This window comes from Aquarana catesbeiana, linkage group LG02 (assembly GCF_042186555.1).
Source record: "Aquarana catesbeiana isolate 2022-GZ linkage group LG02, ASM4218655v1, whole genome shotgun sequence".
Taxonomy (NCBI): Eukaryota; Metazoa; Chordata; class Amphibia; order Anura; family Ranidae; genus Aquarana; species Aquarana catesbeiana.
In genome coordinates this window covers 167,145,787-167,171,841 of record NC_133325.1, presented here as the reverse complement: position 1 = coordinate 167,171,841, position 26,055 = coordinate 167,145,787, and the positions used below count along the sequence as shown (strand labels likewise).

The following is a 26,055-nucleotide window of genomic DNA, read 5'->3' as shown; positions in this document are numbered from 1 at the left end:
GTAGTTAGTCTGAGAATGACATATAAGGTATCTGGTATAGAATGTCAAGGGAGGTCCAGAATAGACCAGTATTTATGTAGTTAGAGGAATAATACATATTTGTTAATATCCTGTTAAGTTAGTTTAGTGTAGTCTCAGTCATATTATTAAGTATTAGTATATAGTTACTTAAAGCGGAATTAAACCCATCCATTGAACCATTTCAAAAAAAGTTACATTTCCGGCACATGCCAGGAATGTAACACTCCCATTGGTTGTGCTCTCAACCAAACTGTCAAACCATCCAATGGCTGGTGTCATAACGGATCACATGTGCGGCATCATGGCAGTTATAAATCAAACAGAGGCCAAGATGGCAGCTTCCTTGGCTGAAAAAGATAGGAGGGTTTACTTCCACTTTAATGTAGTTAAAGTTGGTAATATGCGTTCATATTAGTAGATGTTTGGTTATATGACATTACATGATCAGCACATTACTATAAGTATAGAGTGTTACATGTGGGCTTGTCAATCAAACTTCATAGTTGACTTTCTGAGTTAGTATCTCCTTTTGTATAGCATATTGCTGAAGTTAGCAGAAATGAATGCGTGACATACAAGGTTCTGAGTTTTTGTGAGGTTATGATGTTCACATGTAACATATAAAGCCCACACTTCAAGATTGAGGGGGGACACAGAAACACACACACAGCCTAGAGATGACACAGACATATTCACACAAAGACACTTTGACAAGTTGGAACAGCTGATTTCTCTCAGAAAACTAAGAACGTAATTTCCTGCTTCTTTTTGGTTACACAACCAAATGGAGACAGAAGGCAGCAGCCATGAAGCACACATGCTTTCATAAGCTTATTACAACTTTATAACTATTTATTCTATTTCATATATTTTTACCTATACTGAACTGAACTGTTATACTTTTTTTCATTGTATTTATGATGCCAACTGTGTGACAATAAACTCACACTTTGTTTTTAAACACTTGACGACCGCCTCACACCGATTTACGTCGGCAAGGTGGCACGGACAGGCAAAATCACGTACATATACGTGATTTGCCTTCCGCGGGTGGGGGATCCGATCGGACCCCCCCCCCCGGTGCCCAAGGAGGTCGTCTTTTGTCCCACGGCGATCGGAGATGAGGGGGAGGCCATCCGTTCGTGGCCCCCCCCTCGCGATCGCCGCCGGCCAATCACATCATTCCTTTGCTGCTGTATGCTAAACAGCAGCAAAGGAAATTATGTCATCTCTCCTCGGCTCGGTAATTTCCGTTCCGGCCCGAGGAGAGAAGACAGGTATGTGAGTGCACAACACTACACACACACAGTAGAACATGCCAGACACACAAAACACCCCGATCCCCCCCCCCCCCGATCGCCCCCCGATCCCCCCCCAATCACCCCCCCCCCCCCCCCCCCCCCCGTCACAAACTGACACCAGCAGTTTTTTTTTTTTTTTTTCTGATTACTGCATTGGTGTCAGTTTGTGACAGTTACAGTGTTGGGACAGTTAGTATTACCCCCTTGTAGGTCTAGGATACCCCCCTAACCCCCCCTAATAAAGTTTTAACCCCTTGATCACCCCCTGTCACCAGTGTCGCTAAGCGATCATTTTTCTGATCGCTGTATTAGTGTCGCTGGTGACGCTAGTTAGGGACCTAAATATTTAGGTTCGCCGTCAGCGTTTTATAGCGACAGGGACCCCCATATACTACCGAATAAATGTTTTAACCCCTTGATGGCCCCCTAGTTAACCCTTTCACCACTGATCACCATATAACTGTTACGGGTGACGCTGGTTAGTTTGTTTATTTTTTATAGTGTCAGGGCACCCGCCGTTTATTACCGAATAAAGGTTTAGCCCCCTGATCGCCCGGCGGTGATATGCGTCGCCCCAGGCAGCGTCAGATTAGCGCCAGTACTGCTAACACCCACGCGCGCAGCATACGCCTCCCTTAGTGGTATAGTATCTGATCGGATCAATATCTGATCCGATCAGATCTATACTAGCGTCCCCAGCAGTTTAGGGTTCCCAAAAACACAGTGTTAGCGGGATCAGCCCAGATACCTGCTAGCACCTGCGTTTTGCCCCTCCGCCCGGCCCAGCCCAAGTGCAGTATCGATCGATCACTGTCACTTACAAAACACTAAACGCATAACTGCAGCGTTCGCAGAGTCAGGCCTGATCCCTGCGATCGCTAACAGTTTTTTTGGTAGCATTTTGGTGAACTGGCAAGCACCAGCCCCAGGCAGCGTCAGGTTAGCGCCAGTAGCGCTAACACCCACGCACGCACCGTACACCTCCCTTAGTGGTATAGTATCTGAACGGATCAATATCTGATCCGATCAGATCTATACTGGCGTCCCCAGCAGTTTAGGGTTCCCAAAAACGCAGTGTTAGCGGGATCAGCCCAGATACCTGCTAGCACCTGCATTTTGCCCCTCCGCCCGGCCCAGCCCAGCCCACCCAAGTGCAGTATCGATCGATCACTGTCACTTACAAAACACTAAACGCATAACTGCAGCGTTCGCAGAGTCAGGCCTGATCCCTGCGATCGCTAACAGTTTTTTTGGTAGCTTTTTATTGAACTGGCAAGCGCCAGCGGCCTAGTACACCCCGGTTGTAGTCAAACCAGCACTGCAGTAACACTTGGTGACGTGGCGAGTCCCATAAGTGCAGTTCAAGCTGGTGAGGTGGCAAGCACAAGTAGTGTCCCGCTGCCACCAAGAAGACAAACACAGGCCCGTCGTGCCCATTATGCCCTTCCTGCTGCATTCGCCAATCCTAATTGGGAACCCACCGCTTCTGCAGCGCCCGTACTTCCCCCATTCACATCCCCAACCAAATGCAGTCGGCTGCATGAGAGGCATTTTCTTTATGTCCTCCCGAGTACCCCTACCCAACGAACCCCCCCAAAAAAGATGTTGTGTCTGCAGCAAGCGCGAATATAGACGTGACACCCTCTATTATTGTCCCTCCTGTCCTGACAATCCTGGTCTTTGCATTGGTGAATGTTTTGAACGCTACCATTCATTAGTTGAGTATTAGCGTAGGGTACAGCATTGCACAGACTAGGCACACTTTCACAGGGTCTCCCAAGATGCCATCGCATTTTGAGAGACCCGAACCTGGAACCGGTTACCGTTATAAAAGTTAGTTACAAAAAAAGTGTAAAAAAAAAAAAAAATATATAAAATAAAAAAAAATAGTTGTCGTTTTATTGTTCTCTCTCTCTCTATTCTCTCTCTCTTGTTCTGCTCTTTTTTACTGTATTCTATTCTGCAATGTTTTATTGTTATTATGTTTTATCATGTTTGCTTTTCAGGTATGCAATTTTTTATACTTTACCGTTTACTGTGCTTTATTGTTAACCATTTTTTTGTCTTCAGGTACGCCATTCACGACTTTGAATGGTTATACCAGAATGATGCCTGCAGGTTTAGGTATCATCTTGGTATCATTCTTTTCAGCCAGCGGTCGGCTTTCATGTAAAAGCAATCCTAGTGGCTAATTAGCCTCTAGACTGCTTTTACAAGCCGTGGGAGGGAATGTCCCCCCCACCGTCTTCCGTGTTTTTCTCTGGCTCTCCTGTCTCAACAGGGAACCTGAGAATGCAGCCGGTGATTCAGCCAGCTGACCATAGAGCTGATCAGAGACCAGAGTGGCTCCAAACATCTCTATGGCCTAAGAAACCGGAAGCTATGAGCATTTTATGACTTAGATTTCGCCGGATGTAAATAGCGCCATTGGGAAATTGGGGAAGCATTTTATCACACCGATCTTGGTGTCATCAGATGCTTTGAGGGCAGAGGAGAGATCTAGGGTCTAATAGACCCCAATTTTTTCAAAAAAGAGTACCTGTCACTACCTATTGCTATCATAGGGGATATTTACATTCCCTGAGATAACAATAAAAATGATTAAAAAAAAAAAAAAAAATGAAAGGAACAGTTTAAAAATAAGATAAAAAAGCAAAAAAATAATAAAGAAAAAAAAAAAAAAAAAAAAAAGCACCCCTGTCGCCCCCTGCTCTCGCGCTAAGGCGAACGCAAGCGGCAGTCTGTCGTCAAACGTAAACAGCAATTGCACCATGCATGTGAGGTATCGACGCGAAGGTCAGATCGAGGGCAGTAATTTTTGCAGTAGACCTCCTCTGTAAATCTAAAGTGGTAACCTGTAAAGGCTTTTAAAGGCTTTTAAAAATGTATTTATTTTGTTGCCACTGCACGTTTGTGCGCAATTTTAAAGCATGTCATGTTTGGTATCCATGTACTCGGCCTAAGATCATCTTTTTTATTTCATCAAACATTTGGGCAATATAGTGTGTTTTAGTGCATTAAAATTTAAAAAAGTGTGTTTTTTCCCCAAAAAAAATGCGTTTGAAAAATCGCTGCGCAAATACTGTGTGAAAAAAAAAATGAAACACCCACCATTTTAATCTGTAGGGCATTTGCTTTAAAAAAATATATAATGTTTGGGGGTTCAAAGTAATTTTTTTGCAAAAAAAAAATAACTTTTTCATGTAAACAATGAGTGTCAGAAAGGGCTTTGTCTTCAAGTGGTTAGAAGAGTTGGTGATGTGTGACATAAGCTTCTAAATGTTGTGCATAAAATGCCAGGACAGTTCAAAACCCCCCAAATGACCCCATTTTGGAAAGTAGACACCCCAAGCTATTTGCTGAGAGGCATGTCGAGTCCATGGAATATTTTATATTGCGACACAAGTTGCGGGAAAGAGACAAATTTTTTTTTTTTTTTTTTTGCACAAAGTTGTCACTAAATGATATATTGCTCAAACATGCCATGGGAATATGTGAAATTACACCCCAAAATACATTCTGCTGCTTCTCCTGAGTACGGGGATACCACATGTGTGAGACTTTTTGGGAGCCTAGCCGCGTACGGGACCCCGAAAACCAAGCCTTCAGGCTTTCTAAGGGCGTGAATTTTTGATTTCACTCTTCACTGCCTATCACAGTTTCGGAGGCCATGGAATGCCCAGGTGGCACAAAACCCCCCCCCCAAATGACCCCATTTTGGAAAGTAGACACCCAAAGCTATTTGCTGAGAGGTATAGTGAGTATTTTGCAGACCTCACTTTTTGTCACAAAGTTTTGAAAATTGAAAAAAGAAAAAAAAAAAAGTTTTTTCTTGTCTTTCTTCATTTTCAAAAACAAATGAGAGCTGCAAAATACTCACCATGCCTCTCAGCAAATAGCTTGGGGTGTCTACTTTACAAAATGGGGTCATTTGGGGGGGTTTTGTGCCACCTGGGCATTCCATGGCCTCCGAAACTGTGATAGGCAGTGAAGAGTGAAATCAAAATTTTTCACCCTTAGAAATCCTGAAGGCGGTGCTTGGTTTTCGGGGCCCCGTACGCGGCTAGGCTCCCAAAAAGTCCCACACATGTGGTATCCCCGTACTCAGGAGAAGCAGCTAAATGTATTTTGGGGTGCAATTCCACATATGCCCATGGCCTGTGTGAGCAATATATCATTTAGTGACAACTTTGTGCAAAAAAAAAAAAAAAAAAAAAGTGTCACATTCCCGCAACTTGTGTCAAAATATAAAATATTCCATGGACTCAATATGCCTCTCAGCAAATAGCTTGGGGTGTCTACTTTCCAAAATGGGGTCATTTGGGGGGGTTTTGTGCCACCTGGGCATTCCATGGCCTCTGAAACTGTGATAGGCAGTGAAGAGTGAAATCAAAAATTTACACCCTTAGAAATCCTGAAGGCGGTGCTTGGATTTCGGGGCCCCGTACGCGGCTAAGCTCCCAAAAAGTCCCACACATGTGGTATCCCCATACTCAGGAGAAGCAGCTGAATGTATTTTGGGGTGCAATTCCACATATGCCCATGGCCTGTGTGAGCAATATATCATTTAGTGACAACTTTTTGTAAATATTTTTTTTTTTTTTTGTCATTATTCAATCACTTGGGACAAAAAAAATAAATATTCAATGGGTTCAACATGCCTCTCAGCAATTTCCTTGGGGTGTCTACTTTCCAAAATGGGGTCATTTGGGGGGGTTTTGTACTGCCCTGCCATTTTAGCACCTCAAGAAATGACATAGGCAGTCATAAACTAAAAGCTGTGTAAATTACAGAAAATGTACCCTAGTTTGTAGACGCTATAACTTTTGCGCAAACCAATAAATATATGCTTATTGACATTTTGGCCGAATACATTTTGGCCTAAATGTATGACTAAAATTTAGTTTATTGGATTTTTTTTATAACAAAAAGTAGAAAATATCATTTTTTTTCAAAATTTTCGGTCTTTTTCCGTTTATAGCGCAAAAAATAAAAACTGCAGAGGTGATCAAATACCATCAAAAGAAAGCTCTATTTGTGGGAAGAAAAGGACGCAAATTTCGTTTGGGTACAGCATTGCATGACCGCGCAATTAGCAGTTAAAGCGACGCAGTGCCAAATTGGAAAAAGACCTCTGGTCCTTAGGCAGCATAATGGTCCGGGGCTCAAGTGGTTAAAGCGGAGTTCCGACTAAAAATAAAATTAAAAGTCAGCAGCTAAAAATACTGCAGCTGCTGACTTTTAATAATCGGACACTTACCTGTCCCAGTGTCCAACGATGCGGGGGAAGGAAGCCCCGCTCCTCTCCCCCTCCTCTCTGCGGCGCCGGCATTGTCACTGTGGGCGCCCGGCTGTGGGCGACCTGTGACGTGTTCCAGATGATTGCCGAGAGGGAGGGGGGGAGAGGTGAACTTACTTCCGGTGCTGCGATGCCCCAGGAGGAAGTGGGAGCTGGAACCGTCTAAAAAGAGGGTTTCCGCTCCCCCCCAAAAAAATGACATGCCAAATGTGGCATGTCAGAGGGTCACCTTCCCTTAAAGCGGAAGTTACATTTTTGGGTGGAACTCCGCTTTAAGTCAGTCTGACTATCAATTCTATTCATCCAGAAACGCCCTTGAGATACAAGAATATTAGATATTATTTTTATTCTTCAGCTTTACAGATCATTGTCCACATTTTACCTTGGTGTACACTGCTTTGGATCGCAGGATATGTTCACCAGGGTTGGCTTTTGGGACCTATGCTTCATCTCAGGTCACTCTGGCACAGACTATCCCGAGTACATAACTTGGGCTCAGAAAGGTCTCTCTTGACCTCCTTTCTCTATAACCCTAGAATGCCTGCTGGTCTCATGCACAAGATGTCTTCACCCTGGGCGCAACGGAATTTATTCCACTATGGTCACTTAGTGCACCCCTGCTCATGCAAGATGCTATCATTCACTGAACTCCAAAAAAAATTCAATTTACCTCGCCAGGTGTTCTATGGGTATTTGCAAATAAGACATTATGCCTAATCTTTCGCCCCGAATCTCCAATTTTCTGCGCCAACCCCCTTTGAGAGCCTGGTGTTAGAGGGATCTGCACGCTGAGGTCTAATTTCAGATATATATCGGTTGCTAAACTCTTACTCTATCCCCACCCAGGGTAAGCATGCTTCGCTGGGAAAAGGTACTGGGGGAGGAGATCCCTGAGGCGGCGTGGCAGACGATCTGGTCTCAGGCAGCCAAAAGCTCTTTCTGCACACTATAAGGAAAATGGCTACAAAATTCTCTATTTTAGGTACTTGACACCGCATGTTCTCCACGCTATTTACCCTTCCAGCTCAGATAGGTGTTAGCGTTGTCAGGGAGCCAAAGGAACCCTACATTACATCTACTGGACCTGCCCTAAGATAGTACCTTTTTGAACGGAAACGCAGCTCTTACTGTCCCGCCTTTTAGGAGTACAGGTGCCCAGGACCCCAAAATCATTCCTTTTAAGAGTCTCACCACTGCAGATTCCCAAACATTCAAAAAAACTGCTCAGACACGTCCTGACGGCTGCGAGATGCCTGGTGGCCCTACATTGGAAACAACGGTGCCCACCCTCCCAGGCAGATCTGTATACTAGAATAAAAGACATAGAACTGATGGAGAAAATGACAGCCAGATTACAGGATAGACTAGAAATGCATGTCAAAGTCTGGGAGGGTTGACACAGACGAGAGGACCTGCCCTGAGCTGGTCGAGCCCCCCTATCATCCCTCCTCCTTCCCTATCCCCTCCTACTTCTCTCTCTCTTCTGCTGTTTTCTTCTTTTTTCTTCTTTTCTGGGTTTTACCGTAGTCTATTACAGACCCTATTTGTTAATTTGCAGTTATTACGTGGAGCCAGCAATAACCCCTTATGGTTTATCTTCTTATCCACTGTTATTTGATATACACTGGTCCTATTGCTGTTATGCAGCGTACACATGGTCAGACTTTTCGACTGGACTGGTCCGACGGACCGAGTCCGGCGGACAATCCAATCGTGTGTGGGCTTCATCGGACCTTCAGCGGACTTATCCAGTCAAAAATCTGATGGGCTTTAGATTTGGAACATGCTTCAAATCTTTACATCGTAACTCCGCCGGACCCAGAAATCCGATTGTCTGTGTGCTAGTCCGATGGACAAAAACCGACGCTAGGGCAGCTATTGGCTACTGGCTATCAATTTCCTTATTTTAGTCCGGTGTACGTTATCACGTACGAATCCGTCGGACTTTGGTGTGACCGTGTGTACGCAAGTCTGTTCGTCAAAAAGTCCGTCAAAAGTCCGTTGAAAGTCAGTCGGACCAGTCCGGTCGAAAAGTCCACCCATGTGTACACGGCTTTATACTGAAGTTTGTATATTACATATATTACAGTGTCAACCTCTTGTCTGCTTGTTTGTTCTTATGATCAATAAAAATTGTTATTTGAAAAAAAGAAAAAAGAAAGAAAAGCTGTTGGAGGGTTTCACTCCCCAGTGCCTAGAGTGATTTAAAATGTAGACTGACCATTTTAGAGTTAAATAATAAGCTTATTGGGGTGTGTTGGTTTACTTGTAAATTTTCTGCTGAATTCTCATGATGATCCCTGAGAAAAACTTGATCTTGTGTCAGATTTACACGCTCTGAATGTGGCCTGGTGGAGACTGTTGTTGCCATCACAGAGACTAGTCTGGAGGTCTTTATTTATTGTTGTTGTTTGGGGCATGCACAGTGATGTCATCACAATAATGGTGATGGTGCCATTGTCTGTGACTCAGTGCTGCTGACCCTCTTGTAAGACAACACATATTAAAATATGCTTATGTCAGGTAAAAAAAATAACGATCTTGCAGTGTTTGTACCAAAAAACAAAAATATCACACTGCGTCTTGCTTTATCCATCTCCTTTTTCTTTACAAGTTGTGGATGCAGGTGTGGACTTGTCTGTATCATTAAACCAATTCTGTAATTAGTACCTAGGCAATCCAGCCAAATGATTATCATCTAGTGTTGGTCAAACAATGCATTATCCGCCTACCGCTTCTTGGATCCGATTACTGCTGTGTGTCCTACTGTGCCAACAATATGCATCAGTGCTCTCCAGCAGTGCTGAATAAAAGACAGTGCAGATTTTATTGATAATAAACGGGGAGATCTACAGTGTATTTTGTCCTGTATATTAGGATAATAATTACCAGTAAAATTACATACTGTGGTCTCATGTTGTATACCCATTTTGGTTATTGTGGGCTGTGGCGGTACCAGCATACAGTGATTTACCGTTCATTAATATCTAAGGGGTCTTGAAATAGGATACAGCTGGATAAAATTGCACTTTGTATTACAGTTGATAGGTTGTCTGGTTCCTCCATAAGAAAGATGTTATCTGAGGCAGGTTATAGACCACAAAAATTACAGAACTCAATGTTTTCTTTTAAGCAGTGTATCCAGATAAAGACTTAATAATATTGGCGTACTGTGTGATTAGTCGGAGCAGACTTCCGTCAGCTCATAGAATGTGCTTTAAAGTGGAGCTATCATTAAATTCACACGTCACATGAATAAATTTATCACATGTGTGCACTACCAAATCGCATTAGTAAAGTATAACTAAAGGCAAAGCTTTTTTTAAGTTTTGGACAGAGGGGAGAGGGATTAGAACACTTATCTGTTTTTTTGTATTGTTGTCTGTGCCACTGTTAGGGAAGTTCAATGTCTCTATTAGTCCTGTTTACCATGATCATCAAAATAAAAGAAAATCACAAATTTTGGGTTGTCCCCAGAAAAGTATTAGAGGGGAAATTTTCCAATAGGGACACTATTTCTGGTGAATTTCGGGGCCCCAAGGGAATTTGCAAGGATTGCCTCTCACTTCCTGTTTTTGCTATGGGACAGGAAGTGAAGGTAAATCTCCCCAATGGGACACAGATGGCAAAAAAAACTGACACAGGCTATTTCTGTCCTTTACAGTATCCAGAAAAAGTTTTGCCTATAGTTGTAGTTTAAGTTCTTTTTTTTGCCCGGGATCCAAGCCTAGGCACCCTAGATCGTATGATTTGTGGTTACAATTATTACTGTGGAGAGTCATTTATAAGATAAAAAGGAGGAGAAAAAAATCTGTGCCAAGTTGAATAGATCCTTAAAAAACTATAATTATAATGGGATCATTATTGTTTTAACTACACTGAGAGGGTGGGTTTGCTATGCACCGCGGTGATTGGTTGTTCTACCAGCGTGCATACCCCGCCCTCCCTCTTTTACTTTTCTATTTATATCACACTATTACTATCCCTCTCTAGCTACGAATAAGCATCCAAATGATGTGAAACGCGTTAGCAGTCTACCACCCTGTACGTCTCTGCTATTGACTGTATGTTTGGATTTTATTGAAATAAAGATGTCCTTATCCCAGAGTGCGGCTATCCAGGATTTCTTTCTACCTCTCGAGAAAGTATTGATGCTAGAGACAACCAAGCAACTAATTAACATTTTCTGAAACAAGAAGACATTGGAAGCCCACAGGTTTCCCCTAAAATGTGGGTTAAAGAGAATCTTGAAATGCGATTCAAGGTCCATATATACTGTCCAGCCCCCTTTCCCTCCTATAAATCTCCCAATGTTACCTGTAAAAAGAAAAATGAGATATTATTTTCCATAGCCCTATCTTCTGCATCACTAATGCCGCATACACACGGTCTGACTTTTCGTCTACAAAAGTCCGACAGCCCGTCCGACAGACTTTCGACGGACTTGCGGCGGACTTTCTAACGACTTGCCTACATACGATCACACAAAAGTCAGACGGATTCGTACGTGGTGACGTACACCGGACTAAAACAAGGAAGTTGATAGCCAGTAGCCAATAGCTGCCCTAGCGTGGGTTTTTGTCCGTCGGACTAGCATACAGACGAGCGGATTTCTGGGTCCGACGGAGTTACGACGTAAAGATTTTAAGCATGTTCCAAATCTAAAGTTCGTCAGATTTGTGGCTGGAAAAGTCCGGGGAAGCCCACACATGATCGGATTGTCAGCCGGCTTTGGTCCGTCGGCGTCAGTCGGACTTTTGTAGACGAAAATTCCGACCATGTGGACGCGGCATAAGATCAATGCAAAATTCCACAGACAACTTTAAACTAGTACAGGTCTGCATTATCAAAAAAAAAATATTGCAAAGCTAAATAATTTGCCCTTGGATGTGAATGGTACTGATATGTTCCAACTACTGTATCTTTGTTAATCCTTATCCCCTCTTAGAATTTTAACCTTTACCGGCCTCCTTTTCAGCATTACCCCTAGTACATATTAACAGCTCCAGTTTTAATGCTGAGTGTTGTGCCATTTAAAATTTGCCAGTTCTATTTCAGTTTTCAATAGAGAATACACTAAAAATAGTATTTATTATCTTCATGTACATGTTAAATCATATATTGGACACATGACTTGCGGTGTAGCAGAATATTAAGTAGGAGAGAACAAATAAACCAGTCCCTTGAAACAATGGGCTATGTTGTTATGCCTCTAATTACTGACATCTTGGCTAGACAAGAAGCTATTCCAGCAATCTGTAACATATCCAGGCTTACATGGGCCAGCGGAGGTGAACTATAGCATTATGCAGAAGTTGCACAACAGTGGCATACTACTTATGCCGCGTACACACGGTCGGACTTTTCGACCGGACTTGTCCGACGGACCAAATCCGGCGGACAATCCAACCGTGTGTGGGCTTCACTGGACCTTCAGCGGACTTTTCTAGTCGCAAATCTGACGGACTTTAGATTTGGAACATGCTTCAAATCTTTACATCGTAACTCCGCTGGACCCAGAAATCCGCTCATCTGTATGCTAGTCCGACGGACAAAAACCCACGCTAGGACAGCTATTGGCTACTGGCTATCAACTTCCTTATTTTAGTCCGGTGTACGTCATCACGTACGAATCCGTCGGACTTTTGTGTGATCGTGTGTAGGCAAGTCCGGTCGTTAAAAAGTCTGATGAAAGTCTGCCAAAAGTCCGTTGAAAGTCTGTCGAAAGTCTGTCTGACGGGCTGTCGGACTTTTGTAGCTGAAAAGTCTGACCGTGTGTACGTGGCATTATATGGAAGCCACAACAGAATGCATTTTTGTATAGTAAGGTTGCTTGCTAAGAGGGATTTGCTGCCTGTTCTGGGTCCCTGTGCTGCTGCAAGAAGGCCCATCAGTGGACAGGGAAAGCCAGGGTGATGGAAGTAGACCTTATTTCCACTGGTGATGATGTAGCAATGAAAACCCAGTGCTTATACATAGTTACATAGTTACATAGTTACATAGTAGGTGAGGTTGAAAAAAGACACAAGTCCATCAAGTCCAACCTATGTGTGTGATTATGTGTCAGTATTACATTACATATCCCTGTATATTGCGGTCATTCAGGTGATTATCTAATAGTTTCTTGAAGCTATCAATGCTCCCCGCTGAGACCACAGCCTGTGGAAGGGAATTCCACATCCTTGCCGCTCTTACAGTAAAGAACCCTCTACGTAGTTTAAGGTAAACCTCTTTTCTTCTAATTGTAATGAGTGGCCACGAGTCTTATTAAACTCTCTTCTGCGAAAAAGTTTTATCCCTATTGTGGGGTCACCAGTACAGTATTTGTAAATTGAAATCATATCCCCTCTCAAGCGTCTCTTCTCCAGAGAGAATAAGTTCAGTGCTCGCAACCTTTCCTCATAACTAAGATCCTCCAGACCCTTTATTAGCTTTGTTTCCCTTCTTTGTACTCGCTCCATTTCCAGTACGTCCCTCCTGAGGACTGGTGCCCAGAACTGGACAGCATACTCCAGGTGCCGCCGGACGAGAGTCTTGTAGAGCGGGAGAATTATCGTTTTATCTCTGGAGTTGATCCCCCTTTTAATGCATGGCAATATTCTGTTTGCTTTATTAGCAGCAGCTTGGCATTGCATGCCATTGCTGAGCCTATCATCTACTAGGACCCCCAGGTCCTTTTCCATCCTAGATTCCCCCAGAGGTTCTCCCCCCAGTGTATAGATTGCATTCATATTTTTGCCACCCAAATGCATTATTTTACATTTTTCTACATTGAACCTCATTTGCCATGTAGTCGCCCACCCCATTAATTTGTTCAGGTCTTTTTGCAAGATTTCCACATCCTGCGGAGAAGTTATTGCCCTGCCTAGCTTAGTATCGTCTGCAAATACAGAGATTGAACTGTTTATCCCATCCTCCAGGTCGTTTATGAACAAATTAAATAGGATTGGTCCCAGCACAGAACCCTGGGGAACCCCACTACCCACCCCTGACCATTCTGAGTACTCCCCATTTATCACCACCCTCTGAACACGCCCTTGTAGCCAGTTTTCAATCCATGTACTCACCCTATGGTCCATGCCAACGCACCTTATTTTGTACAGTAAACGTTTATGGGGAACTGTGTCAAATGCTTTTGCAAAATCCAGATACACCACGTCTACGGGCCTTCCTTTATCTAGATGGTAACTCACCTCCTCATAGAAGGTTAATAGATTGGTTTGGCAAGAACGATTCTTCATGAATCCATGCTGATTACTGCTAATGATATCATTCTTATTACTAAAATCTTGTATATAGTCCCTTATCATCCCCTCCAAGAGTTTACATACTATTGATGTTAGGCTAACTGGTCTGTAATTCCCAGGGATGTTTTTTGGGCCCTTTTTAAATATTGGTGCTACATTGGCTTTTCTCCAATCAGCTGGTACCATTCCAGCCAGTAGACTGTCTGTAAAAATTAGGAACAACGGTCTGGCAATCACCTGACTGAGTTCCCTAAGTACCCTCGGATGCAAGCCATCTGGTCCCGGTGATTTATTAATGTTAAGTTTCTCAAGTCTAATTTTAATTCCGTCCTCTGTTAACTATGTAGGTGCTTCCTGTGTTGTGTCATGAGGATAAACACTGCAGTTTTGGTTACTGAAGCCCCCCCGATTCACTCGTGAAGACTGAGGAGAAGAATAAATTCAATACCTTTGCCATCTCCCCATCCTTTGTAACCAGATGTCCTTCCTCATTCTTTATGGGGCCAATATGGTCTGTCCTCCCTTTTTTACTGTTTACATACTTAAAGAATTTCTTGGGATTTTTTTTGCTCTCCTCCGCTATGTGTCTTTCATGTTCTATCTTAGCCATCCTAATTGCACCCTTACATTTCTTATTGCATTTTTTATAAATTCTGAATGCTGAGGATGATCCCTCAACCTTGTATTTTTTGAAGGCCTTCTCCTTTGCTTTTATATGCATTTTTACATTGGAGTTAAGCCATCCAGGATGTTTGTTCGCTCTTTTAAATTTATTACCCAATGGGATACATTGGCTAATGCCCTTATTTAATATGCTCTTAAAGCAAACCCATCTCTCCTCCGTATTCTTTGTTCCTAATATTTTATCCCAATTTATGCCTTTTAGCAAGGTTTGTAGTTTAGGGAAGTTGGCTCTTTTGAAATTCATGTTTCCTATTTGTGTGATTTATACTGAAACTAATTGACCTGTGATCGCTGTTACCTAAATTGCCCCGTATTTCCACATCTGTTATCAGGTCTGTATTGTTGGTAATCAGTAGATCTAGTAATGTTTTATTTCTAGTTGGTGCGTCTGCCATCTGACCCATAAAATTGTCCTGCAACAACAGTCCGGACGATCGCCCAAAAATTTACAGATTACGTGATAAGCGATGACCCAGCTTTCATACTACTCCATGCCACCTCAATACCCGCACGGAGATACAAAAGATCCATAATTAGACACCTACTGGATGCGGCTAAATATTGCATCCCACTTATGTGGAAGAAAGGCACACCGCCGACTGTTGGGTTATGGCTACGCAGAGTGGAGGAGATCAGGAGGTTGGAGGACTTAGTCCTGACGGCACATAACAAACAAAAACAACATTCCAAGACATGGAGGCTCTGGATGATGTTTATATCCTCTGATGAAGGGATGGCGCTACTTGCCACATGAATAATAAAACCCCACAGATCTGAGGATGGCGTGTCCTGTCGCCCGGGCCCAAAACTCCCTCCCCCTCCCTCCCTCCCTAACTCTTCCCCTCATTTCCTTCTCTGACTCCCTTTTTCCCCTTTCCTTTTTCTCTCCTACCTTACTGGAATTTCTACACTCTTTTCATTTTCTTTTTCTTTTCTAATCACCATGCTTTAGCTCGCCTTGCCTCTCCCTCAATATATCTCTCATATATGGTTATATGTTCTTTTGTCACTCAGGGAATGGGCAGTAGAAACAGATATACAACCACAAAGACGTGGTGAGACCTACTGTCCAGTACACCGTTTTATTTTGTAGATGGAAAGTATGGAAGACGTCTATTCTATTTTGATTATAGCTGGTACAGATATTAAGGTTACTATTGTCGCATCTCACTAACTGTGAATACCAGTTGTTAAGGCTGGCACTATACGGCAGTATATGTCGCTTCCATCCTCTTATTTATTTGTGTTTTGCTTTGTCTTTTTGGCTCTTATTCTTTGTCTTTGTATTTTTTTTTTTTTGTGTTTTGTTTTGTTCTTTGAAAACAATAAAATTTATATTTGAAAAAAAAATTGTCCTGCAAGACATTAAGGAACTGGCGAGCCTTAAATGAATGCGCGGTTCCCTCCGCCCAGTCTATGTCTGGATAATTAAAATCCCCCATTATGATAACACTTCCTATCCTTGCTGCTAATCCAATTTGTGATAGGAGATCCGTCTCCACTTCCTCCCTCAGGTTAGGGGGCCTATAGCATACTCCCAGTATTATTTTCCCTTTAGCTTCATCCCTTTGGAGCTCTACCCATAAAGATTCCACCTCCTCCCTAGCCCCCTCAGTGATGTCATCTCTCACATTCACTTGTACATTATTCTTGATATATAGGCATACCCATCCCCCTTTTTTACCCTCTCTATCCTTGCGGTATAGGGTATACCCTTGAATGTTTGCCAGCCAATCATGAGAGCTGTTGAACCAGGTCTCTGAAATTCCCACAAAATCCAAATCCTCCTTGTACAACAGTATCTCTAGTTCACCCATCTACTGAACTGAACCATATACTGAACTGTGTAAATGGGCAGGTTAATGATTCATGACCAATATTGTTAAATATTGTTTTTAACTTTACAGTTCATAAGCCCATGTTTTTTATCAATGTTAATTGTAAAAAAAAACTTTATAGAAAAAAATAAGAAAACACAAAAACATAGAAAACTATGTAAACCCTCATCTTGTAAAACAACCAATTCAATTTAAAATACAAATGAAAGGCAAAACACATTGTTTATCACATTCCCTCTGTTCTCAGCTGCATAAGAAGCTTGGAAAATAGGGGAGGAGAAACCGCTGGACACTAATCTTCCCAGTGAATGGCTGTGCAGGGGAATTGTTAGCACAAGTTTAATCATTGGAGGAGAGCAGACTGAGTTCTCAGCAGAGCCAGAAAACTGGCCATGATATGCTTTATGCCTAGTGTGGTCAGTGTTTAATAGTAAAGCAGAGAGATTGGCAGCAACAACAGGGATTTCACACAAATGAAGCAATACAAACAGAACAGGATACTTCTTCATACAAGTACATGGTACAGCAGGCACAGATCAGGAAAATTAAATTTTGGGTTTACGTATTCTTTAAAGTATAAGTTTACTTTTTAAAAAATACAGTATTTCACAAAAGTGAGTACACCCTTCACATTTTTGTAAATATTTTATTATATCTTATCATGTGACAACACTGAGGAAATTACACTTTGCTACAATGTGAAGTAGTGAGTGTACAGCTGTCCCCTCAAAATAACACAGCACATAGTCATTAAACACTTAACAACCGGCCCATAGCCGAATGACGGCAGCAGGGCGTTTGCTTAACTCTGGGAGCACGTACTATGACGTACTATGAATTCCCCTCTCGTGCACCCCTGGGGCAAGCACCCGAACACATCCGTGACCGACCTGGCGCATCACGGATCCCGGTAAATGGCCGCTGATCGCGGCCATTTACCATGTGATCGCTCCATCAAATGACGGAGCGATCACATGTAAACAAACCGGCATCATCTCATGACGCCGGTTCCTCTCCTCCCCTCCCCTCTCTGTACCAATCGGTACACTGTGAGCGGAGAGGGGGAGGGATCGGATGGCAGCAGCGCTGTGGGCTGGATGTGGAGTGCCCACAGCGCTGCTCTGTGACATCCAGCCATCCATCCATCCATGCTCAGCCATCCCTAATGCTCTGCAATGCCCTGCACTACTCTACAATGCCCCAGAATACTGTGCAATACTCTGGAATACCTCACAATACTGTGCAATACTCTGCAATGCCCCAGAATACTGTGCAATACTCTGCAATACCCCACAATACTGTGCAATACTCTGCAATGCCCCACAATACTGTGCAATACTCTGCAATGCCCCAGAATACTGTGCAATACTCTGCAATGCCCCACAACACTGTGCAATACTCTGCAATGGCCCAGAATACTGTGCAATACTCTGCAATGCCCCACAACACTGTGCAATACTCTGCAATGCCCCACAATACTGTGTAGTACTCTGCAATGCCCCACAATACTGTGCAATACCCCACAATACTGTGCAATGCCCCACAACACTGTGCAATACTCTGCAATGCCCCACAATACTGTGCAATACTCTGCAATGCCCCACAATACTGTGCAATACCCCACAATACTGTGCAATACTCTGCAATGCCCCACAACACTGTGCAATACTCTGCAATGCCCCACAATACTGTGCAATACCCCACAATACTGTACAATACTCTGCAATGCCCCACAATACTGTGCAATACCCCACAATACTGTGCAATACTCTGCAATGCCCCACAATACTGTGCAATACCCCACAATACTGTACAATACTCTGCAATGCCCCACAATACTGTGCAATACCCCACAATACTGTGCAATACTCTGCAATGCCCCACAATACTGTGCAATACCCCACAACACTGTGCAATACCCTGAAATACTCTGTAATACCCCGCAATATCCTGCAATACCCCGCAATACACTGCAATACCCCACAACACAGTGCAATACTCTGCAATACCACGAAATACTCTGCAATTCCCCCGCAATACTCTGCAATACTCTGCCATACCCAGCCATACTCTGCAATACTCAGTGATACCCAGCCATACCCAGTCATACTCGGCGATACCCTGCCATACTCTGCAATACTCTGCAATACCCAGCCATGCTCAGCCATACTCGGCCATGCTTAGCCATACTTGGCCATACTCGGCTGTACTCGGCCTCTGTATGTGGCCAGGCTGTGGAAGTCCCACATGTGGTATTGCCGTACTCAGGAGTAGGAGAATCTATTTTGGGGTGTCATTTTTGGTATGTACATGCTATGTGTTAGAAATATTGTATAAATAGACAACTTTGTGTTAAAAAAAAAAAGCATTTTAACCACTTCCCGCCCGCCAGCTGTCATACGACGTCCTTGACTTTGTGCGGGATATCTGAATGATGGGTGCAGCTACAGGCATCATTCAGATATCAATTTTTTTAGCTGGCAATTCCCTACACCATATGAATGATCATAGCGGCTGTTCCACTGCTTGATCGTTCTTACAGGAGGCAAGAGGGGACGTCCCCCCTCCCGCCGCCCTCTGGTGCTTCTACCAACTCACCGCTACGATCAAAGCCAGGATCGTTCTTTTTTTTATTTTTTTTTTATTTCAGGCTTTTCAGCCTAGAGGTGAGATGTGGGGTCTTTTTGACCCCATATCTCACTGTAAAGAGGACCTGTCATGCCATATTCCTATTACAAGGGATGTTTACATTCCTTGTAATAGGAATAAAAGTGGTCAAAAAATTTTTTTTTTCGGAAAAAAGCGTCACACTAAAATAAATAAAGTAAAATGAACAATAAAAAAAAATAAATTTAAAGCGCCCCTTTCCCTGTGTGCTCGCATGCAGTAGCGAACGCATACTTAAGTCCCGCCCACATATGAAAACTGTGTTCAAACCACACATGTGAGGTATTGCTGCGATCGGTAGAGCGAGAGCAATAATTTTGACCCTAGACCTCCTCTTTAACTCAAAACATGTAACCAGTAAAAAATTTTAAAGCATCACCTATGGGGATTTTTAAGTAGCGAAGTTTGGCGCCATTCCACAAGGTGACATGTTGGGTATCTATTTACTCAGCGTAACTTTATCTTTCACATTATGCAAAAACATTGGGCTAACTTTACTGTTTTGTTTTTTTTTAAAGCACAAAACTGTTTTTTTTTCCAAAAAATTGCTGCGCAAATACTGTGCAAGATAAAAAGTTGCAATGACCGCCATTGTATTCTCTAGGGTCTTTGCTAAAAAAACATATATAATGTTTTGGGGTTCTATGTAATTTTCTAGCTAATAAATAATGATTTTTACATGTAGGAGAGAAATGTCAGAATTGGCCTGGGTGCTCCAGAACGCCTGAAGGTGCTCCCTGCATGTTGGGCCTCTGTATGTGGCCACGCTGTGTAAAAGTCTCACACATGTGGTATCGCCATACTAGGGAGTAATAGCAGAATGTGTTTTGGGGTGTAATTTGTGGTATGCATATGCGCTGTGTGAGAAATAACCTGCTGATATGACAATTTTGTGAAAAAAAAAAACTTGATTTTACAAAGAATTGTGGGAAAAAAATGACAACTTCAAAAACTCACCATGCATCTTTCTAAATACCTTGGAATGTCTTCTTTCCAAAAAGGGGTCATTTGGGGGGTATCTGTACTTTTCTGGCATATTAGGGTCTCAAGAAATTAGATAGGCCGTCAGTAATTCATGTGCGATCAATTTTCAGATATTGGCACCATAGTTTTTGGACTCTATAACTTTCACAAAGACCAAATAATATCCATCTATTTGGGTTATTTTTACCAAAGATATGTAGCGGTATAAATTTTGGCCAAAATATATGAAGAAAAATTACTAATTTGAAAAATGCATTTTTTTACAGATTTTTCGGTCTTTTTCCTTTTATAGCGCAAAAAATAAAGAGCCCAGCGGTGATTAAATACCACCAAAAGAAAGCTCTATCTGTGTGAAAAAAAGGACAAAAATTTCATATAGATACAGTGTTACATGACTGAGTAATTGTCATTCAAAATGTGAGAGCACCAAAAGCTGAAAATTGGTCTGGTTATTAAGGGGGTTTAAGTGCCCAGTGGTCAAGTGGTTAATGTCTAAACCGCTGATAACAAAAGTGAGTACACCCCTAAGTGAAAATGTCCAAATTGGTCCCAAACTGTCAATATTCTGTATGCTTGGGACAATCTGTGTATAACTGACTAATTCACATGTTTTGCACAACAAACAGCTGTTTTCTGAGTAGCTTGGCACCTGTTGGCTGAAAGTGGTAAATACTTATTATTTATGTTTAATGTTTCTAATCTACTTGTTAAAACGTTTTACCTAAAGCTGAATAGAAGTTAATATCACTTTATGTACACATGCCATTTAATAGCTGTGACTTTATTGTAAATCTATAGTTACTGGTAACATCACTGAGAGGTTGGCAGTAGTCAGGGACATGCGGTGAGGTCAGTGACTGGTGAGGCACTGGCTAGTATCAGAGCCAGATACACACAGGTTACATACGCTGCTATCGTTAGAGCGAGAACAATAATTCTAGCACTAGACCTCCTTTGTAACTCTAAACATGTAACCTGTAAAATATTTAAAAGCATTGTCTATGGAGATTTTTAAGTACTGAAGTTTGGCGCTATTCCACAAGTGTGCGCAATTTTAAAGCATGTGTTTGAAAAAATTGCAGCGCAAATACCGTGTAACATCAATAACCACTATTTTATTCCCTAGGGTGTCTGCTAAAACAATATATAATGTTTGGGGGTTCTGAGTAATTTTCTAGCAAAAAAATGATGATTTTTACATGTAGGAGAGAAGTGTCAGATTTAGCCTGGGTGGCAAGGGGTTAATTATCAAGTAATATCCAAATAATTATTATATATTTTTTATAGTAATTTACTATATTTTCAAAAACTGTACTCAAGCAGGTGGCTTAATGGTTAAATTACTGAAGTCTGAAGTTATAACTTCCAACCAGTAATTTCACAGTAAATAGATAAATAATAAAATATTATAACATATAGCATAATAATATATGATTTATCTTGTACCTTTTCAGCAGCAGCAGAGATTCCCTTTTAACTGTGTGAGAAAAACATGGGATTGTGGGTAAATCTTATACCCATAAACACATGTTTTTTCCTTGTAGTTAATAGGGCTGGGCTGGAAGGGAGCATTTGTCTTTTAGATGCATTCCCCCTTCTATGACACTGCAGTGAGAGGCGTGCCTCCACTGCAGCATTTTTATTGGACAGCTTGGGCTAATGGTACTTTACCATTGGTCCAAGACTGCAAGCTGTCCATTGAGCTCGGTGCCTCTGACAAGAAGTGAGGAGAGGCACTGTGAGCTCATCCTCTCAGTCTACTGCAAACAGAGTGTGCCCGCTTGTATTTAAACTGGCCGCTCCATATGTAGCTTCTCACATGCTGCACAAGGAGCCCTGTTTTTTCGGAACCAAAGGTCGTAGGAGCCCCAAATTTTGACCAGTGGTGGGGTAGGACTTCAGCCTAAGACCTTCAAAGTCGTTCTTTTTCTTCTTTTTTTTTTTTCATGTTCATGGCAGGTGAGGCTCTGCCTCACCTGCCTCCTCTGACTGCACATCCCTGGCAGTGGTGCCGGGGATGGCATATCCATAACTGTGAGACAATAAACATATAAAGGGGTTTGAGAATGTCTCCTTTACACAGGGATCCTCTGTATTCTGTGCCTGCCATGTGTAGTGTGAGTCGTTACAGAAATTGCTGTTTATCACGTCTGTCCTTCCATTTTGTAGATCAGCTGTTTGGGAATTGAGGAATCTGTGGATAATGACCCCTGTAAGTTTGCACTAACATCCCGTGGTACAGATCGCAGTCTAGTGCGTTACATTCTGCAGGCCTCAACTGCTGAGATCAGACTGTCCTGGATCCATGACATTGGACAAATATTGGACAGCCAGCGAAACTTTCTCAATGGTGAGTGGTAGTTATGTCATAGATTTAAACTACATTAGGTATGAGTGGCTCATCCATGCTAAGAAATAGCAATACTGAAGTCTATAAGCAAAGTGAGGGTTAAAAAATAATTTAAGTAACAATATCAAATCCTGATATAGGCATTTTTGTTATGCAGAACTCTCAGCCTTATCGCTTCTTGAAAGGCTGACTGTACTTAATCAGGAAATGCAAATTACTTTCAGTCATCTTCCTTAAATCTAATATGTAAATTAGGATTCATTGCAGTTTGATGTTTGGGCAGTATCAAATCTAAAATTACTTTATTATTTATAAGATGTTCTAGCTAAATCCTTAAAGACAAGCTACTTAAAGCAGTAGGAAATGTTTGATCCATAGACAGGTTTTTAAAGATCCCTATGTGGGCGGTGGAGAAAACCTGCCTCTCTGAACACAACAATGCTGTTTCTTACACCCTCTAATGGATTCTTCATAGGAAGATCAACCTAAGCCATTGACATTGCAAGCACAGCTTAGGGGATCAATACATTTAAATCAAAACAGTTGCCAAAAATGATATAAAAGATTTATTGATAAAATTATGAGATAAGAGATGTGTGATATTATGTAAATGCTGTGCAGCCTATTGCTATTTTAGTTGCTATGTTAATCAAGTGGAGACACCAAAAATAAAATGACAAACTGTTTGTTCTACATAATTGTTAAATCAGGAAAACTCCTGTATGTTCTAAAACAATGCACCTTGTTAAAGTGTCTGCCATATAAAAAAGGAAACAACACTAACACTTCCTACAACATTAACACTATCCCTTTCTGTAACGCTAACACTAACCTTCCATTAAACAAATGTAATCCCTTGTTTGCATACTCATCTCTTTTGCATCAGGATCCTCTGCCCCATAGACTAACAGATGCTTTCTAATCCAGATGAACCATGCTGAACAAACTGCTGCAAATGCACACTAAATTTTATATACAATGATGATCAGACTGTGGTACATGGAGGCCTTATCTGTGCATTTTGGCTGTACATCTCTGTACATTATGTAGAAACTGATTCAAGAAAAGCAGCTAGTTTCTGTCTTGAATATGACAGAATCACATACAGTTATTCATGTTGTATGTGACAGGAGGATAAATAGAAAAAAAAAAGTCTCACAAATAAAAACTGCCAGGGAGAGAAAAAAGATTAGGTAAAAAAGGAAAATGATATACTGTGATAATGATGAATAAGATCACACCTGTGTCTTTTCCCAGCACTTCAATCACCTATTGAGTACCAACGAAGAGAAAGCAAATCCAACAGTCTTGGAAGATCTACCAACAGTCACACAATAGAATCTACCCGTGGCGGTCTCAGACCCCATTCCTCTGCTTCTATGGATAGAAACAAATTGCCCAACCTCAAATCCTACAATACTTCTCTGCCATCCCTTTTTTTACCAAGCAACACTAGAGAGAGTCGAAACAAGGTAAGCCCAGCAATTTATGCCTCTAGATAGGTTTCTACTATTATTAAAGTGATACTAAAGTCTCATTTTTTTCTCCTTTAAAAATATCAAATATGTTATACTTACGTGCCCTGTGTAGTGGTTTTGCACAAAACATCCCAGATCCTCCTCTTCTTCGGTCCCTCTTCGGCTCTCCTGGCCCCTCCCTGTTGAGTGCCCCCACAACAAGCAGCTTACTATGAAGGGAACCCGAGCCGACCCGCAGCTCTGTGTGTCCATTCAGACATGGAGCCGCAGCCTGGCCCCGCCCCTCTCTCTCTCCTCATTGGCTCACTAACTTTGATTGACAGCAGCCAAAGCCAATGGCGCTTCACTGCTGTCTTAGCCAATGAGGTGGGAAAGGCCAGACAGCCGAGTCTCTCGTGCAACATTGCTCGTTCGAGATGGGGCTCAGGTAAGTATTAGGGGGGCTGGGGCGACTGCTGGACACAGAAGGTTTTTTAACCTAATGCATAGAATGCATTAAGATAAAAAAACCTTCTGCCTTTACAACCACTTTAATGTTAGGGTTAAAGTAAAAATGGTGGTCTCATTGTAGGAACAGGGTAAAAGAGAAGTATAATACCGAGACATGTAGAGGAGAAGATTGCGAGGCTAATCTAAGTAATGACTGGACATACAGTTTATGTTTATATTTAACATTAGTGGTAGATTTAAAATCAGAAAAATATTGTTTCTTAAAAGATTATTGTGCAATAATGGTTTAAATTTTACTTTTTCAAATTATGCTAAAACTTTTGATGTATTAGTCCCCACAGCAGTTGCTGCCCTTATGCACATAATTTATAGAAAAATTGAGTGTATAGCACCAGTCAGATACAGTCTTTCATTGTGTAACTTAAACTAAAAAAAATAACATATACTTTTGTACAGAGTATCATTTTCCATCAGCCATTTCATCAGGTGGATTAGCTTAGCTCTTTACCAAGGGCAAAATATGTGGTGATTGTGGTTTCAGATCTAAATTTGGGGGTCCTAGAATCCCTTTTTTGGGATTCTCAGTTTATCAAATATTGGGTTCTAATGGCAACCACATATTTTGCTACTCTTAAAACAATAGCAGACTGATAAACTCTACATAAACACTATTTGCCTGTGGCATGATCACAAAAACACAAGAAATTCTGATAATTTACCATCAATGTTGCTAGTTTAGTGCTTCTAATTTTGTTTTTATGTTTATAATTTTACAGGTTCACCCCCCTCGAAAGAGCTCACACTCAGATGTCCTCCCCCCAGCAACTCTGACCCCAGCACACATCAACCTTAATTTAAATCATTATCCAGAGTCCTCCACCTCTACTGTGTCCAATGGAACTCCACAAAGTGACCCTACCAGTCGTGTAAGAATAAATTGCTGTTAGAAAATGAAAGGAGTACAGGATAGGTAACTTGAGGATTGTATTGAGGATCTACAAGCTGTGTCTTGTCATGTCATACTAGTCAGTCCAATAGTAATCTAGAAAACTTTGCCTTTAAGTTTAGTATAGGCAAAATTAAAAAAAAAATACATACTGTATATGATGCAGTGTTTAACTTTTTGAAAACATTTTTAAAACTGCCACTGGTCAAACAAGAACATTTTTTTGTTTCAACCTTTTTCTATAGACTGCATAGAAAATAACAATATATGTATTACTTTTTATGTTGGGTAATGACTAGGTTATCGCCAAATAGTGGTGCATAGCTGAAACATAAAAATTGCTCTAGTCCATAAGTGGTATACAGGTATGAGAGCTGAACTGGTTAAAAAAGTGTTAACTGGTCATGCGCTTCAATGTTATTTTTATTTTACTTAAATTATGTTACAGAAGAAGCTTAAAAAAAAATACTGGGATTAATGCTAGTGCAGACTACATCATAAGTCATTTCTGAATGAAGTGGATTGATTGCTTTGGGTTACACCCTGTTTTTTAAACAAGAACTCCAAAGTGTTTTGTGTTGTAATGATGATCTTGATCTAGATCTTGAGACGCTTCTACAATGAATACTGGATCAGGTCAAAAAGCTGATATCCGACAACACTGCCAAAATAAGCGCTCTCCTTATATCTCAGGCATCTCTCTCTACCCAAAACTCCCTGCTACACCCTATACTGGGTAACCCTCAGTTTGCCCCTGGCTTAAGTTAAGTTAAGATGGGGTCTTTCGAGG

At 41.7% G+C, this 26,055-nt stretch overlaps 1 protein-coding gene across 7 annotated transcripts in view; it reads left to right on the top strand.

The window, feature by feature from the left end:
• Positions 1 to 26,055, top strand: part of ARHGEF25 (Rho guanine nucleotide exchange factor 25) — a 500,546-nt gene that overhangs the window by 464,174 nt on the left and 10,317 nt on the right. For all 7 annotated transcript variants that reach the window (XM_073613762.1, XM_073613763.1, XM_073613764.1 and 4 more), the window contains 3 exons: positions 22,211 to 22,391; positions 23,649 to 23,863; positions 25,096 to 25,245. In XM_073613762.1, coding sequence (XP_073469863.1) covers positions 22,211 to 22,391; positions 23,649 to 23,863; positions 25,096 to 25,245 — 546 coding nt within the window. The remainder of the gene's footprint in view (positions 1 to 22,210; positions 22,392 to 23,648; positions 23,864 to 25,095; positions 25,246 to 26,055) is intronic.